The sequence below is a fragment of the Salvelinus sp. IW2-2015 genome, linkage group LG19 (genome assembly GCF_002910315.2).
Source record: "Salvelinus sp. IW2-2015 linkage group LG19, ASM291031v2, whole genome shotgun sequence".
Lineage (NCBI taxonomy): Eukaryota > Metazoa > Chordata > Actinopteri > Salmoniformes > Salmonidae > Salvelinus > Salvelinus sp. IW2-2015.
In genome coordinates, this window is record NC_036859.1 from 8,525,014 (window position 1) to 8,538,192 (window position 13,179).

The 13,179-nt window shown below is 42.4% G+C and overlaps 1 protein-coding gene across 1 annotated transcript in view; it reads right to left on the reverse strand.

The window, feature by feature from the left end:
• Positions 1-13,179, reverse strand: part of LOC111979565 (phosphatidylinositol 4-phosphate 5-kinase type-1 gamma-like) — a 21,032-nt gene that overhangs the window by 3,997 nt on the left and 3,856 nt on the right. The window contains exons 3-4 of the mRNA XM_070449099.1: positions 8,466-8,618; positions 7,101-7,445 (exon numbers count right to left, since the gene is read on the reverse strand). Coding sequence (XP_070305200.1) covers positions 7,101-7,445; positions 8,466-8,618 — 498 coding nt within the window. The remainder of the gene's footprint in view (positions 1-7,100; positions 7,446-8,465; positions 8,619-13,179) is intronic.

The following is a 13,179-nucleotide window of genomic DNA, read 5'->3' on the forward strand; positions in this document are numbered from 1 at the left end:
TGTCTGGTGAGAGCAGGGAGGAGGGGAGGAGAAGGGGAGGTGAGGGAGGAGAGGGGAGGGAGTAGGGTGGTTTAGGGATGGCTTACAGGGGAAAAGCCAAAAGAGAGACTGGCTTAAGAGAGGAGGGAGATTAGAGTGGAAGGAAGGGGAGGATGAAAGCCATTATGACCTGGGGTTGTTGGGTCCCCCCCCCTGTTGGGGCCTTTTTTTTGTTTTTTTCCCCTGGGGGGTGAGGAAACAAAAGAAATGTAACATACGCAGTGCGCAGAGCAATCATAATCATATTTCATGACACACGTAGAGAAATTATTTATCAAGACTATATTACGTAGGAACATGTATGGTAGAAACTTGACTAATATACACTCCGCAGAATGAGCAAGAGAGAGACTATAATGATGATAATGGGAACAACTCAGACAAGTGCATACACTATGGATTAGGAGTGAGGAGTTATACCATAATAGACATGTGGCAATGGAGGAACGAGGAGCTTTGTGAGAAGTGAACAATAGAGAGAGGATACCAACTAGAGAAGGGCATCACACTCACCGGACAGGGGGAGGGAGGAGCAATGATAATTGAAGCACAAATAGCACGACTCAGGAAGCATCACGCAGAAGAGGTCACCAATTCATAAAATCGCACCAAATCTGCCATTGGGAGTCTATACAGGGAGGGAAGGCAGATGTAGGAAGCGAACTATAGATAGGTGATACATCACAGAAATGCTACTGAGTTATCCGGAACAGCACTTAAGACGAACAACAATCAGACTGGAGCAAATGCACGAAGTGTAGACTATCCATCCACATACACGAACCACACGAGCAGGACACACAACACTAATCACAACGATCACAGACATACGCAAGGCAACACATACACACACACACTAGCACCAATACAACACTCAAACTACAGCACCAAACTCACCACGACGAACACAAATCACTCACACATAGCACCGACGCAAGCGGAAACCACTCACACACACTACACTACAATCCGACGGCACGAACAACATATAATAGCACACAGAACGACAGGACAAAATATATCGATCACACTCACAGCAGGAGATACAGTATATACATTTGACAATGGGAGAACAATAAGTATCCTACTCCCACGTAAATAATATGATGGAAACTATCCATCTCACGCATGCGTACTTACAATTATCACAATGGCATAGATGGGAAGAGGAGGGTATATATGACAATAGAGGAACAACTATGGGTACTAGGGGACAGGGATGGTTAAAAAGGGAAGGAACAAATATCAACATCCTCGCTACTATATATATAGGGAAGAGTCGATACGCGAGGAATACGCCACGCACATAATCTGAGGACAAGTTCGACAATTACAAGAGGTACACAATTCACCGCACACACGCAAACATAATCAATGCACGCGATTGAAGCATTAGACTACATGATATAATTTCACTGTAGGACAATAATACTAATAAAAGGACCCGATGTTACTAATTTTAAATGAATGTATGAGAGGAAAACATATAGAAATGATTATGAAGGTAATGTACTATATTCATTGATGGAACAATAGAATGACAATAGAGGAACAATAGAATGATAATAATGGGACAGCAATATAATGACAATAGAGGAACACTAGAATGTTGGATACCTAAGGCAGGAGACATAAATAAATTCAAGGGACAAACTGAGGAGAGAGAGACACATCAGGTGTATGAGCAGTTAGAGCGGGAACATACATGGATTTGAACGAGATGAGCTCCAAGGGATGTTGTGGAACCAAGTTATTGGAATCGCAATATTATATGTGGGGTCAATGAGAACTGATCATTATACACATTTTGAGCAGCAAAAGTGAAGCAGACTGAGAAAGTTATATGGTAATAGGGAGAAATGCAGATGATCAAGGCTGGCAAAAAGTCAAACATTGTCTATATACGGAGAAAAGGAACACATTATATAATATTAATAGACAATAAATGGGAGAAGGGTATGTTATCATTTTTTCTAGATGGAACAAATATAGGAGGCGACTTAATAGGGAGTAAGCGGAAGGATGGTGAGTTTAAGAAATTGAGGAGTATTAGGTATAAAGGAAATCGGGAATTTTATATATATGGACACAAATAGGGGAGGCAGTAGTGACTTAGGTAGGTGACAACCTAGGGGCTGGGGTGACTACCTCAGCAGGAGGGTGCCTCCAGGGCCAAGGATTATGAATAAATCAAAATTAAAGTAGCAACTAATACCTGGAGTATACATAAGTCACGCATATCGAGTAACTATTCGAACAGCCTTGGTACACCATAGGTTATTAAATCACAGGGCCCGGACTAGATAAGGGAGGCGTGATCACCACTTGATAATTGAGCACAGAGCAGGGATACAATATCACATAACACGCACAAGTACGAAGGTATCAACTCAGAAAGCGATGAGACATAGTAACTCGACGAAAAATAACGGTTTCTTAACGCTCTATATAGAGGGATGAGAGACATATTAGTAGATTAGAACGTTAGGTCTGGGGTACTGGGAGAAAGGCTAGTAGGTTATATTTTGACTAGACGTTTATGGAAAGAGGTTATGGAATGGCACGTAAAAACTCTCTCCATTCAATAATCCCTAAAACCATGACTGTGAGCGCAAGACTAGATTATGGTGGGCGCAAAATGTGATTGTTGCGCGTTAGATGGGCCTTCCTCCAGTCTCATATTCTCACCTACCATTCCCACTCCTCAGCAACGATAAGCCATGTGCTGTCCACCACAGGCACACGGCCCAAGTAGAGTATTGTATGTTGTTCCGCTCGAGTGATCCAGGTTCTGTTAACCACTATGTCTCTCATGGGAGCACCACCCCGATACTTTAGAAAGAGCCGGGTTTGCACACTTGCCGAAGACGGTCAACACATACATTTACACAGGACAGAGACACATGCGCTCGCAAACAAACTGGGGTCTTCAATTTTGGGTACTATAAATCTCCGAGACAGCCCATCACCAGAGAGGAACATTTGACAGGGGTTGGCGCAGACACGTTGTAGGGATATAAGATCGGGTAGGGAGTGTATGTAGGCAACTTGTTTGACCTGCTGTGGATCGTGTCTAGGAATACTTCAATATTTCTAACTTCTCATCACATTACAAATTTCGTATCTCGCTGATCAGCTGCATGCTTTTTTGTCACTCTCATACTGCACACTGTGGACTTAACCATTCGACACAGGACCCTGACGTATCGTTTCTCTCATCCCCGGGAAACGCAGCGTGGCGGTGGGCCCGGGCTTCTGCCCCGGGCACCGAGAACAAACAGGACTGGTCTCACGCAAGAAACAAGCGCATAATCACACGATGGAGAGAATAAAGGATGGAGAAAAACTCAGGAGATAACCACACACGGTTATAGACACCTTCAGAATGGGAGCTGGTCGGATCGAAAGCTTCACACGCTGGATAACTTGCCTATATTACACGGTACCAGCACAGAGTTGATGTGCAGGTGTATAAGGTAATTGAGGTACTATGAACATATACTGTAGTAAGGGGTAAAGTGACTAGGCAACAAGAAATAAGATAATAAAACAGTAGCAGGCAAGCGTATATGATGAGTCAAAAGAGTTATGCAAAAAGGGGCAATGCGGAATAGTCCGGGTAGCTATTTGGTGAACTATTTACTGTAGTTCTTGGGGGAAGAAAAAACTGTTCAGGGTCCGTTCCAGACTTGGTTGCATCGGTACCTTCTGCTGAGGAGACGGTAAGACTTACCAACACTTCCAAGATCTATTACAGAGGCTGGACCTTTTAAAACTTGTTTCTGCTCCTGGTCTGGACGGCCAAATGGGGGCCGACAGGGGCATTGGGAGGACCATTGAGCCCTGTTCTTTTTTGCTGCGCCGCTCAAGCAAGCAGGGAAGCACGTTCTACTTCTATGACTATGGTGGCTAGGAGGGTTCGTATATAATAGACCATGTGTTTAGTGGGCGCTTCCCCGATCACTAGTGACGACTTTCTTTTGGTTGGGTGGGGATCCTTATGAGATAAATAAAAGGATTTACTTTAAGTACTTCCTATGGAATCAGAACTCAAAGTTCTCGCAGCTCTGCGCCTCCCTACGTCATGGTGCGTATAGGATAGGAGGCTATCCCAACCCTCCGGTGCGGTCTGTATACGCACAGGGAGATGCCGGACTCCCTGAAGCCAGCATTCTCATGCGTCTAACATTGCCAAGCCAGTACTTGCCTATCACTCTTCAAAACAACTCTCTCCCAAGCTGGATGACACTCGCATCTTTTGTATCTATATCTACCAAGGATGCTCTCAGAAACACCTCGGTGCTCAAGGTCTACGTACGAACACTATATCTTCGAAGGAGAGATGGAACGACTGAGCATGCAGCACAAAGGCTCTAGCTTCAATTTTTCTCCTAGCGGGCGGACAGGGCTAACAGGTAGTGGAATGAGGGAGGTAAAGAGTGTGCGAATGGGGTAATATCCTTTATGCGGGAGTGACCAAAAAGTGTATAAAGACGCTTTCCTGGTGGTGGCACCAAAATGAATTAAAGAAATTCTCACAATTAGAGAGAGTTGGTGTTAATCTATTTACTCTGTTCGAGAGATACACACTATGACAAGCTCTGGGGTCAAGATCCACAGTCTATCTTCAGCACTATACTACATATAGGTCTCGGGTGGAGATGTGCATGAATTATAAGAGGGACATCTGGTTGTCACTCCTCACTCTCCACCAAATGTGTTGGTTAACAAACCTGCATTAGTTTTGGGGCACACGTGTTTGGTTATGCGCACAGTCATGTTATCAGCTTGAGGTGACTCACGATGGACAAAGCTACAGTAATCTTCGTCTTTTGTTTGCCCAACATATTGTTTACAGACAGGATTATTTCACTCGTTATAGAAGTTCAGAGGTGGAATTCTCCTGCACACTACTAACTACCAAGTGGGTCAGAAGTTTCACATACACTAAGTGGGTAAACCGATTGTGAAATGGCTCTAGGGTAGCGGTGGGTGCGCGCTAATAGCGTTTCAATCGGTGACGTCACTCCGCTTTGAAACCTTTGAAGTAGTGGGTTCCCCTTGCTCCTGCCAAGGGCCGCAGCTTTGTGGAGGGATGGGTAACTATGCTCGTGTGGGTGGACTGTTGTTGATGTGTGCAGAAGGGTCCCTGGTTCGCGCCAGGGTCGGGCGAGGGACGAACTAAAGTTAAAACTGTTACACTAAGTTGACTGGCCTTTAAACAGCCTTGGAAAATTCCAGAAAATTAATGTCATGGCTTTTAGAAGCTTCTGTTAGGTAATGACATAATTTGAGTCAATCTGGAGGTGTAACCCTGTGGATGTATTTTCAAGGCCAACCTTCAAACTCAGTGCCTCTTTGCTGACACATGGGAAATCAAATACATCAGCCCAAGACCTCGAAATAAAATTGTAGACCTCCACAGTCTGGGTTCATGCCTTGGAGGCAAATTTCAGAAAGCCTGAAGGTATCCACGTTCATCTGTACAAAGAAAAAAAAAAAAAAAAAACAATAGTACGCAACGTATAAACACCCAGGGACCACGCAGCCCATCATACGGTCAGGAAGGGAACACGTTTCATCTCCATATTAAACGGTTACTTTGGTGCAAAAAGTGCAAAATCAATCCTGAAACAACAGCAAAGGAACCTTGTGAAAGATTTGCGGAGGAAACAGGTACAGAAAGGTATCCTATATCACAGTAAAACGAGTCTGTATCGACATAACCTGAAAGGCCGCCCAGCAAAGGGAAGAAGGCCACTGCTCCAAAACCACCATAAGCCAGACTAACGGTTTGCAAACTTGGACATGGGACAACGGGATCGTACTTTTTTGGAGAATATGGTCCCTCGTGGTCTAGATGAAAACCAAAATTAACTTTTTTGGCCATGAATGACCATCATTATGTTTGGAGGATTAAAGGGGGAGACTTTGAAAAGCCGAGGAACACCATCACAACCGTGAAGCACTGGGGTGGCAGCATCATGTGTGGGGGTGCTTGCTGCAGGAATGGCATCATGGAGGAGGGAAAATTAATGTGGATATAGTTGAAGCAACCATCCGAAGACATCAGTCACATTGTCAGTTGAGTGTACAACCAGGAAACTTGAAGCTTTTCAACTTTTCACTGTGGCCCCCATCGTATGTGGATGGGGGTGTGGTCCTCTGCTGTCCTCCTGACGTCCACGATCAAGCTTTCCTCATTTGTTGACTTTGGAGGGAGTGGTTTTCTGGCACACTCCACCAGGGCCCTCAATCTCCTCCTGTAGGCTGTCTCGTCTTTGTTGATAATCATGCCTACCACTGTTGGGTGTTTCTTTTTTTTGGTCTGCACACTTGAATGAATTATTGAGTTAATTCACTAATTCACTAATAATAATGCTTGTGTCGAGGTGCCGGACATTCATGCAATAAGCAAAGGCTATGTGACCTGTTACGCAAAGATATATAACTACCCTTTCATATGTAGTGTTAGCTAGCGTTTGATTTTAAAAATTGATGCATTAATGCATCACATGGCTGTCCTGGAAATGTTATCATCAAAAAATGTTCACATTTTATTATATTAAATATTGGCCTAAAATATCGTACTCATCATCGGCCCTCTAACAAACACGCTCCTAGCAGAACACACTGCACCTGTCCCTGTTCTACCCACGAAGGCCAACCCACTCTCCACGGGGACCGTGAGGGGAGGTAGCATTCTTATTTCGTACCATCCTTTCCGTCCTTACACATCTCTTCTCATCTGACCATTCTGAACTGTAAATTGATAGTCGATGTACTTTCTGTGCTGTCCATGTAGTTTCAAGGCCACAAGCAGGAAAGTAGTGGCGGTGGCAACCGAGCAGAACCAATCCACTGTGGCTGTAGAGGTGAAGAAGGGAACCTACAACCAGGGTACACACACACACACACACACACACACACCACACACACACACACACACACACAACACGACACACACATCACACACACAACACACACACACACACAACACACACACACACACAACCCAGGGAGGGTCTTGACCAAAGCTCTGTATGTATTATCCCCCCCACCCTCTCCTCATATCCCTGCTCCTCATCCTCTCCTCCCTCTCTCACCAGACAGTCTCTCTGTAGGGTCTTTAGCAGGGCGCTGTATGTATCCTGATCCAGGGTCAGTCCTTCCGGTACATCTGATATAAAGTCCAGATCTTTAAAGGTGGGATTCGATTTCTCCCTCTCTTTCTTCGACGCACGCCGTTTATACGTGGAGCCCTTCAGGTCGAACTTGAGGTGCATGCGTACGGCGCGCGGCAACACATTGTTCATGGCCACGATACGGATGTTTTTACCCCCAGACTGGACGCAGTAGAGACCAAAGAACTTAGGAAGCAGGGTCCTCGGGTTCTGATTCAGATTCTAGAGAGAGGAGGAGGGGAAGAGGGGAGAAGAGGAAGGAGGAGACTGAGAAAATTATAATTCTGTGCCTATTGTAGTGTTCTTTACATGCAACAATGGGAAATTATATGGTGCCATCATATTGAGTATATAAGAATATTTTTAAGATAAATACACAACGCAGAGGAGGAGAGGACGAGAGGACTAGAGWTAACGATCAATAGGAGTTGGTTTTCAGTTCAACATCTGTTTAGAATCTGTGGAATGTCACTCCTGAACTCAGAGCTACGTGTGCCACGTTTTCATTGGTCTGTATATTGAGTTGGGAGCAGGATACTTGTTATTTGGCCATTGGCCAAGTTGTACTGCAAGGACATCTGATTGGTCAACCCCAGGCTAGGGTGGGGGGTTATAAATGGCATCCGGGGAGAAAAGCTGAGGACAGGGGAGACTGAACATCTACCTCCCAGCATAACATCTTGATTTGTCCTTCTCAAATAAACCTATTTTTCTCCCCTTGATTTGCTTTGGAGTTTGTGATATTGAAGAATTACATCAATTGCTAACAATCCAGTGGATTTTAGATATGTCAGTTCGACTAGTTAAATATTTCCCCTTAAAACATTTGTAGAACTAATAAATGCCTGGGAAATTAATGTTCATTAAGCCATAGATTGATACAAAAACAAGAATACTGTACAAAAGCTTTATTGATTAACTTGCTATACGTTATAAAAACGTTATTATAATAACATTTAGATGGCATGCCTTTGCAGATTCTGCCTGCAGTGACCCTGACTCCCGGCTCCTGTCCAAGACACCTGACAGACGTGAGTCGGTTGGACATAAAACCTCTGGCCGCGTGTCTACTAAGACGTGTGCGCTTAAGGCGTGTGACGTTTCTTTGTGATGTGCTTAGCCCACGGCAGTCCCGACTGGTGTCATAGCTGAACATAGGTTAACCCCAGGGGCTAAGATGTGACCATCACACACGCACACACACATTAATTGGAATGAAGGAGGGGCTTGTGACATACTGACCATGTAGTATCCAGGAAGTAGTTTCTGCAGAAACTCCGCCTCCTTGGCATTGACTGTTTTGATGATGAACTCGTCGTCCCTGGTTACGTAGAATATGGAGCCGCTGGCACCGGGATTGGACAGCTCGATTAGGGGCTCATTACATAGAGAGTACTGAAGAGAAAGCATATATATACACACAGGATACATCAGTGGGCCGTAGAGATAACATATAAAATGGCACCAACACTGGAGAGGTTCACATAGGGCACTTTATAGGGTGCTTTAGATGGTCCTTCATTAGACACTATATAGGGTGCTTTAGATGGTCCTTCATTAGACACTCCACTTTTATAGGTGCTTTAGATGGTGCCTTCATTAGACACTATATAGGGTGCTTTAGATGGTCCTTCATTAGACACTTTATAGGGTGCTTTAGATGGTCCTTCATTAGACACTATATAGGGTGCTTTAGATGGTCCTTCATTAGACACTATATAGGGTGCTTTAGATGGTCTTCATTAGACACTATATAGGGTGCTTTAGATGGTCCTTCATTAGACACTATATAGGGTGCTTTAAGATGGTCCTTCATTAGACACTTATAGGGTGCTTTAGATGGTCCTTCATTAGACACTATAATAGGGTGCTTTAGATGGTCCTTCATTAGACACTATATAGGGTGCTTTAGATGGTCCTTCATAAGACACTTATATTGGTGCTTTAGATGGTCTTCATTATACAGCTTTATAGGGTGCTTTAGATGGTCCTTCATTAGACACTATATATGGGTTCTTTAGATGGTCCTTCATTAGACACTATATAGGGTGCTTTAGATGGTCCTTCATTAGACACTATATAGGGTGCTTTAGATGGTCCTTCATTAGACACTATATAGGGTGCTTTAGATGGTCCTTCATTAGACACTATATAGGGTGCTTTAGATGGTCCTTCATTAGACACTTTATAGGGTTCTTTGATGGTCTTCATTAGACACTATAATAGGGTGCTTTAGATGGTTCTTCATTAGACACTATATAGGGTTTCTTTAGATGGTTCTTCATTAGACACTATATAGGGTGCTTTAGATGGTCCTTCATTAGACACTATATAGGGTGCTTTAGATGGTCCTTCATTAGACACTTTTATAGGGTGCTTTAGATGGTCTTCATTAGACACTATATAGGGTTCTTTAGATGGTCCTTCATTAGACACTATATAGGGTGCTTTAGATGGTCCTTCATTAGACACTATATAGGGTTCTTTAGATGGTCCTTCATTAGACACTATATAGGGTGCTTTAGATGGTCCTTCATTAGACACTATATAGGGTGCTTTAGAATGGTCCTTCATTAGACACTATATAGGGTGCTTTAGATGGTCCTTCATTAGACACTATATAGGGTGCTTTAGATGGTCCTTCATTAGACACTATATAGGGTGCTTTAGATGGTCCTTCATTAGAACACTATATAGGGTGCTTAGATGGTCCTTCATTAGACACATATAGGGTGCTTTAGATGGTCCTTCATTAGACACTTTAATAGGGTGCTTTAGATGGTCCTTCATTAGACACTATATAGGGTGCTTTAGATGGTTCTTCATTAGACACTATATAGGGTGCTTAGATGGTCTTCATTAGACACTATAATAGGGTGCTTTAGATGGTCCTTCATTAGACACTTTAAGGGTCTTTAGTGGTCATCATTAGAACTATAAGGGTGCTTTAGATGGTCCTTCATTAGACACTTTATAGGGTGCTTTAGATCATGGGTGTCAAACTCTGGCCCGCGGGCCAAATTTGGCCCGTGGGGTAATTATATTTGGCCCGCGAGACAATACCAAATTACTACTAGATCTGGCCCGCCGGTATTATACAGCGCATTCACGCTAATACTACGGAATCCCATAATGCTCTGCTGTTGTTTTTCGCGCGCCAATCAGGACAGGCCAGAAACGCCCTCTGTGGACAGTAGTCATAGAACCATAGAGCTACAACTGTCAGCGCGCTATCCCTTCCCAAAAATGGCGAAAAGAAAGGCAGAAAACAGGAGCTTTTCTGGACAAGTGGGGAGGCAGAATATCTGTTTACATATGTAAAAGAACAAACCTGTTTGTCTTGTTTGTGGAGTCAACGTGGCTGTAAGTAAGGAGTACAACATTAGACGACACTATGAAACGAAACACTCATGACAAATACAAGGACATGGACATGACTCAAAGGAGCCAGAAAGTAGAGGAGATGAAAAGAAGTTTGGTTTCACAACAGAATATGTTCAAACAAAGCCACATCAAAGTGAGGCTGCTGTAAAGGCTAGTTATATAGTGGGCAGGCAGAGATCGCAAAATCAGCCCAGCCCTTTTAATGAGGGGAGTTCGTGAAAAAGTGCATGATGAAAGTTTGTGACCTCGTATGCCCAGAGAAAAAGCAAGCAATTTTCAAACGTGAGCCTGAGCAGGAACACAGTAGCTGATCGCAATGTGATCTGCACCAATCTGTTATGACCAGCTGATGGAAAAGGGAAAAGAATTTCGTTGCGTTCTCCCTCACTGTGGATGAGAGCTGCGAGCTCTGAAAAAGTTTATATTTTGGTATTTAATCAGAAGGCTGCAAATAGAAAAGAGGCATACGATTTTTATTTAAATTTTATTTATTTAATAAATGAATGCCATTGATGTGTTTTTTCATTTGAAATTCGATTTTGCATGTCTCCACTATTAAATTATATATTGTATGGTATAAGCGATGCTTGTCATATTCAATGTTAAAGCAAAACTTGTTTTGGGTCATATTAAAAGGTTCATTTGTTCAATGTTGGCCCGCGACTTTGTTCAGGTTTTTACATTTTGGCCCACTGGGTATTTGAGTTTGACACCCCTGCTTTAGATGGTCCTTCATTAGACACTATACTAGGGTGCTTTAGATGGTCCTTATTAGACATATATAGGTGCTTTAGATGTCTCATTAGACACTATAAAGGGTCTTTAGATGGTCTTCATTAGTACACTATATAGGGTGCTTTAGATGGTCCTTCATTAGACACTATATAGGGTGCTTTAAGATGGTCCTTCATTAGACACTTATATAGGGTTCTTTAGATGGTCCTTCCATTAGACACTTTATAGGGTGCTTTAGATGGTACCTTCATTAGACACTATATAGGGTGCTTTAGATTGGTCCTTCATTAGGACACTATATAGGGTGCTTTAGATGGTTCTATCATTAGGCACTATATAGGGTGCTTTAGATGGTCCTTCATTAGACACTATATATAGGGTGCTTTAGATGGTCCTTCATTAGATACTTTAATAGGTGTGCTTTAGATGTCCTTCATATTAGACACTATATATGGTTTCTTTAAGATGGTCCCTCATTAGACACTATATAGGGTGCTTTAGATGGTCCTTCATTAGACACTATATAGGGTGCTTTAAAGATGGTCTTCATTAGACACTTTATAGGTGCTTAGATGGTCTCTTCATTAGACACTATATAGGGTGCTTTAGATGGTCCTTCATCAGATCACTTTCATGAGGGTGCTTTAGATGGTCCTTCATTAGACAACTTTATGGTTCTTAGATGGTCCTTCATTAGACACTTATATAGGGTGCTTTAGATGGTCCTTCATTAGACACTATATAGGGTCTTTAGATGGTCCTTCATTAGACACTATATAGGGTGCTTTAGAATGGTCCGCTTCATTAGACACTTATATAGGGTGCTTTAGATGGTCCTTCATTAGAACACTATATATGGTTCTTTAGATGGTCCTTCATCAGACACTTTATAGGGTGTTTAGATGGTCTTCATTAGACACTATATAGGGTGCTTTAGATGGTCCTTAATTAGACACTATATAGGGTGCTTTAGATGGTCCTTCATTAGACACTATATAGGGTGCTTTAGATGGTCTTCATTAGACACTATATATGGTTTTCTTTAGAAATCGGTCCTTCATTAGAATATATAGGGTCTTTAGATGGTCCTTCATTAACACTATAAGGGTGCTTTAGAATGGGTCTTTCATTAGACACTGTTATAGGGTTCTTTAGAATGGTCCTTCTCATTAGACACTATATAGGGTCCTTTAGAATGGTCCTTCATTGACACTATATATGGTTCTTTAGATGGTCCTTCATTGAGACACTATATAGGATGCTTTAGATGGTCCTTCATTAGAGCACTATATAGGGATGGCTTTAGATGCGTCCTTCATTAGACACTATATATGGTTTCTTTAGATGGTCCTTCATTAGACACTATATTAGGGTGCTTTAGATGGTCCTTCATTAGACACTTATATGGTTCTTTAGATGGTCCTTCATCAGACACTTTTATAGGGTTCTTTAGATGGTCCTTCATTAAACACTATATAGGTGCTTAGATGGTCCTTCATTAGAACACTTATAGGGTTCTTTAGATGGTCCTTCATTAGACACTATATAGGGTGCTTTAGATGGTCCTTCATTAGACACTATATATGGTTCTTATAGATGGTCCTTTCATACAGAACACTTTAATAGGGTTCTTTAGATGGTCCTTCATTAGACAAATATATAGGTGCTTTAGATGGTCCTTCATTGACCCTATATATGGTTCTTTAGATGGTCCTTCATTAGACACTAATATAGGATGCTTTAGATGGTCCTTCATTAGACACTATATAGGATGCTTTAGATGGTCCTTCATTAGACACTATATATGGTTCTTTAGATTGGTCTTCATTAGACACTA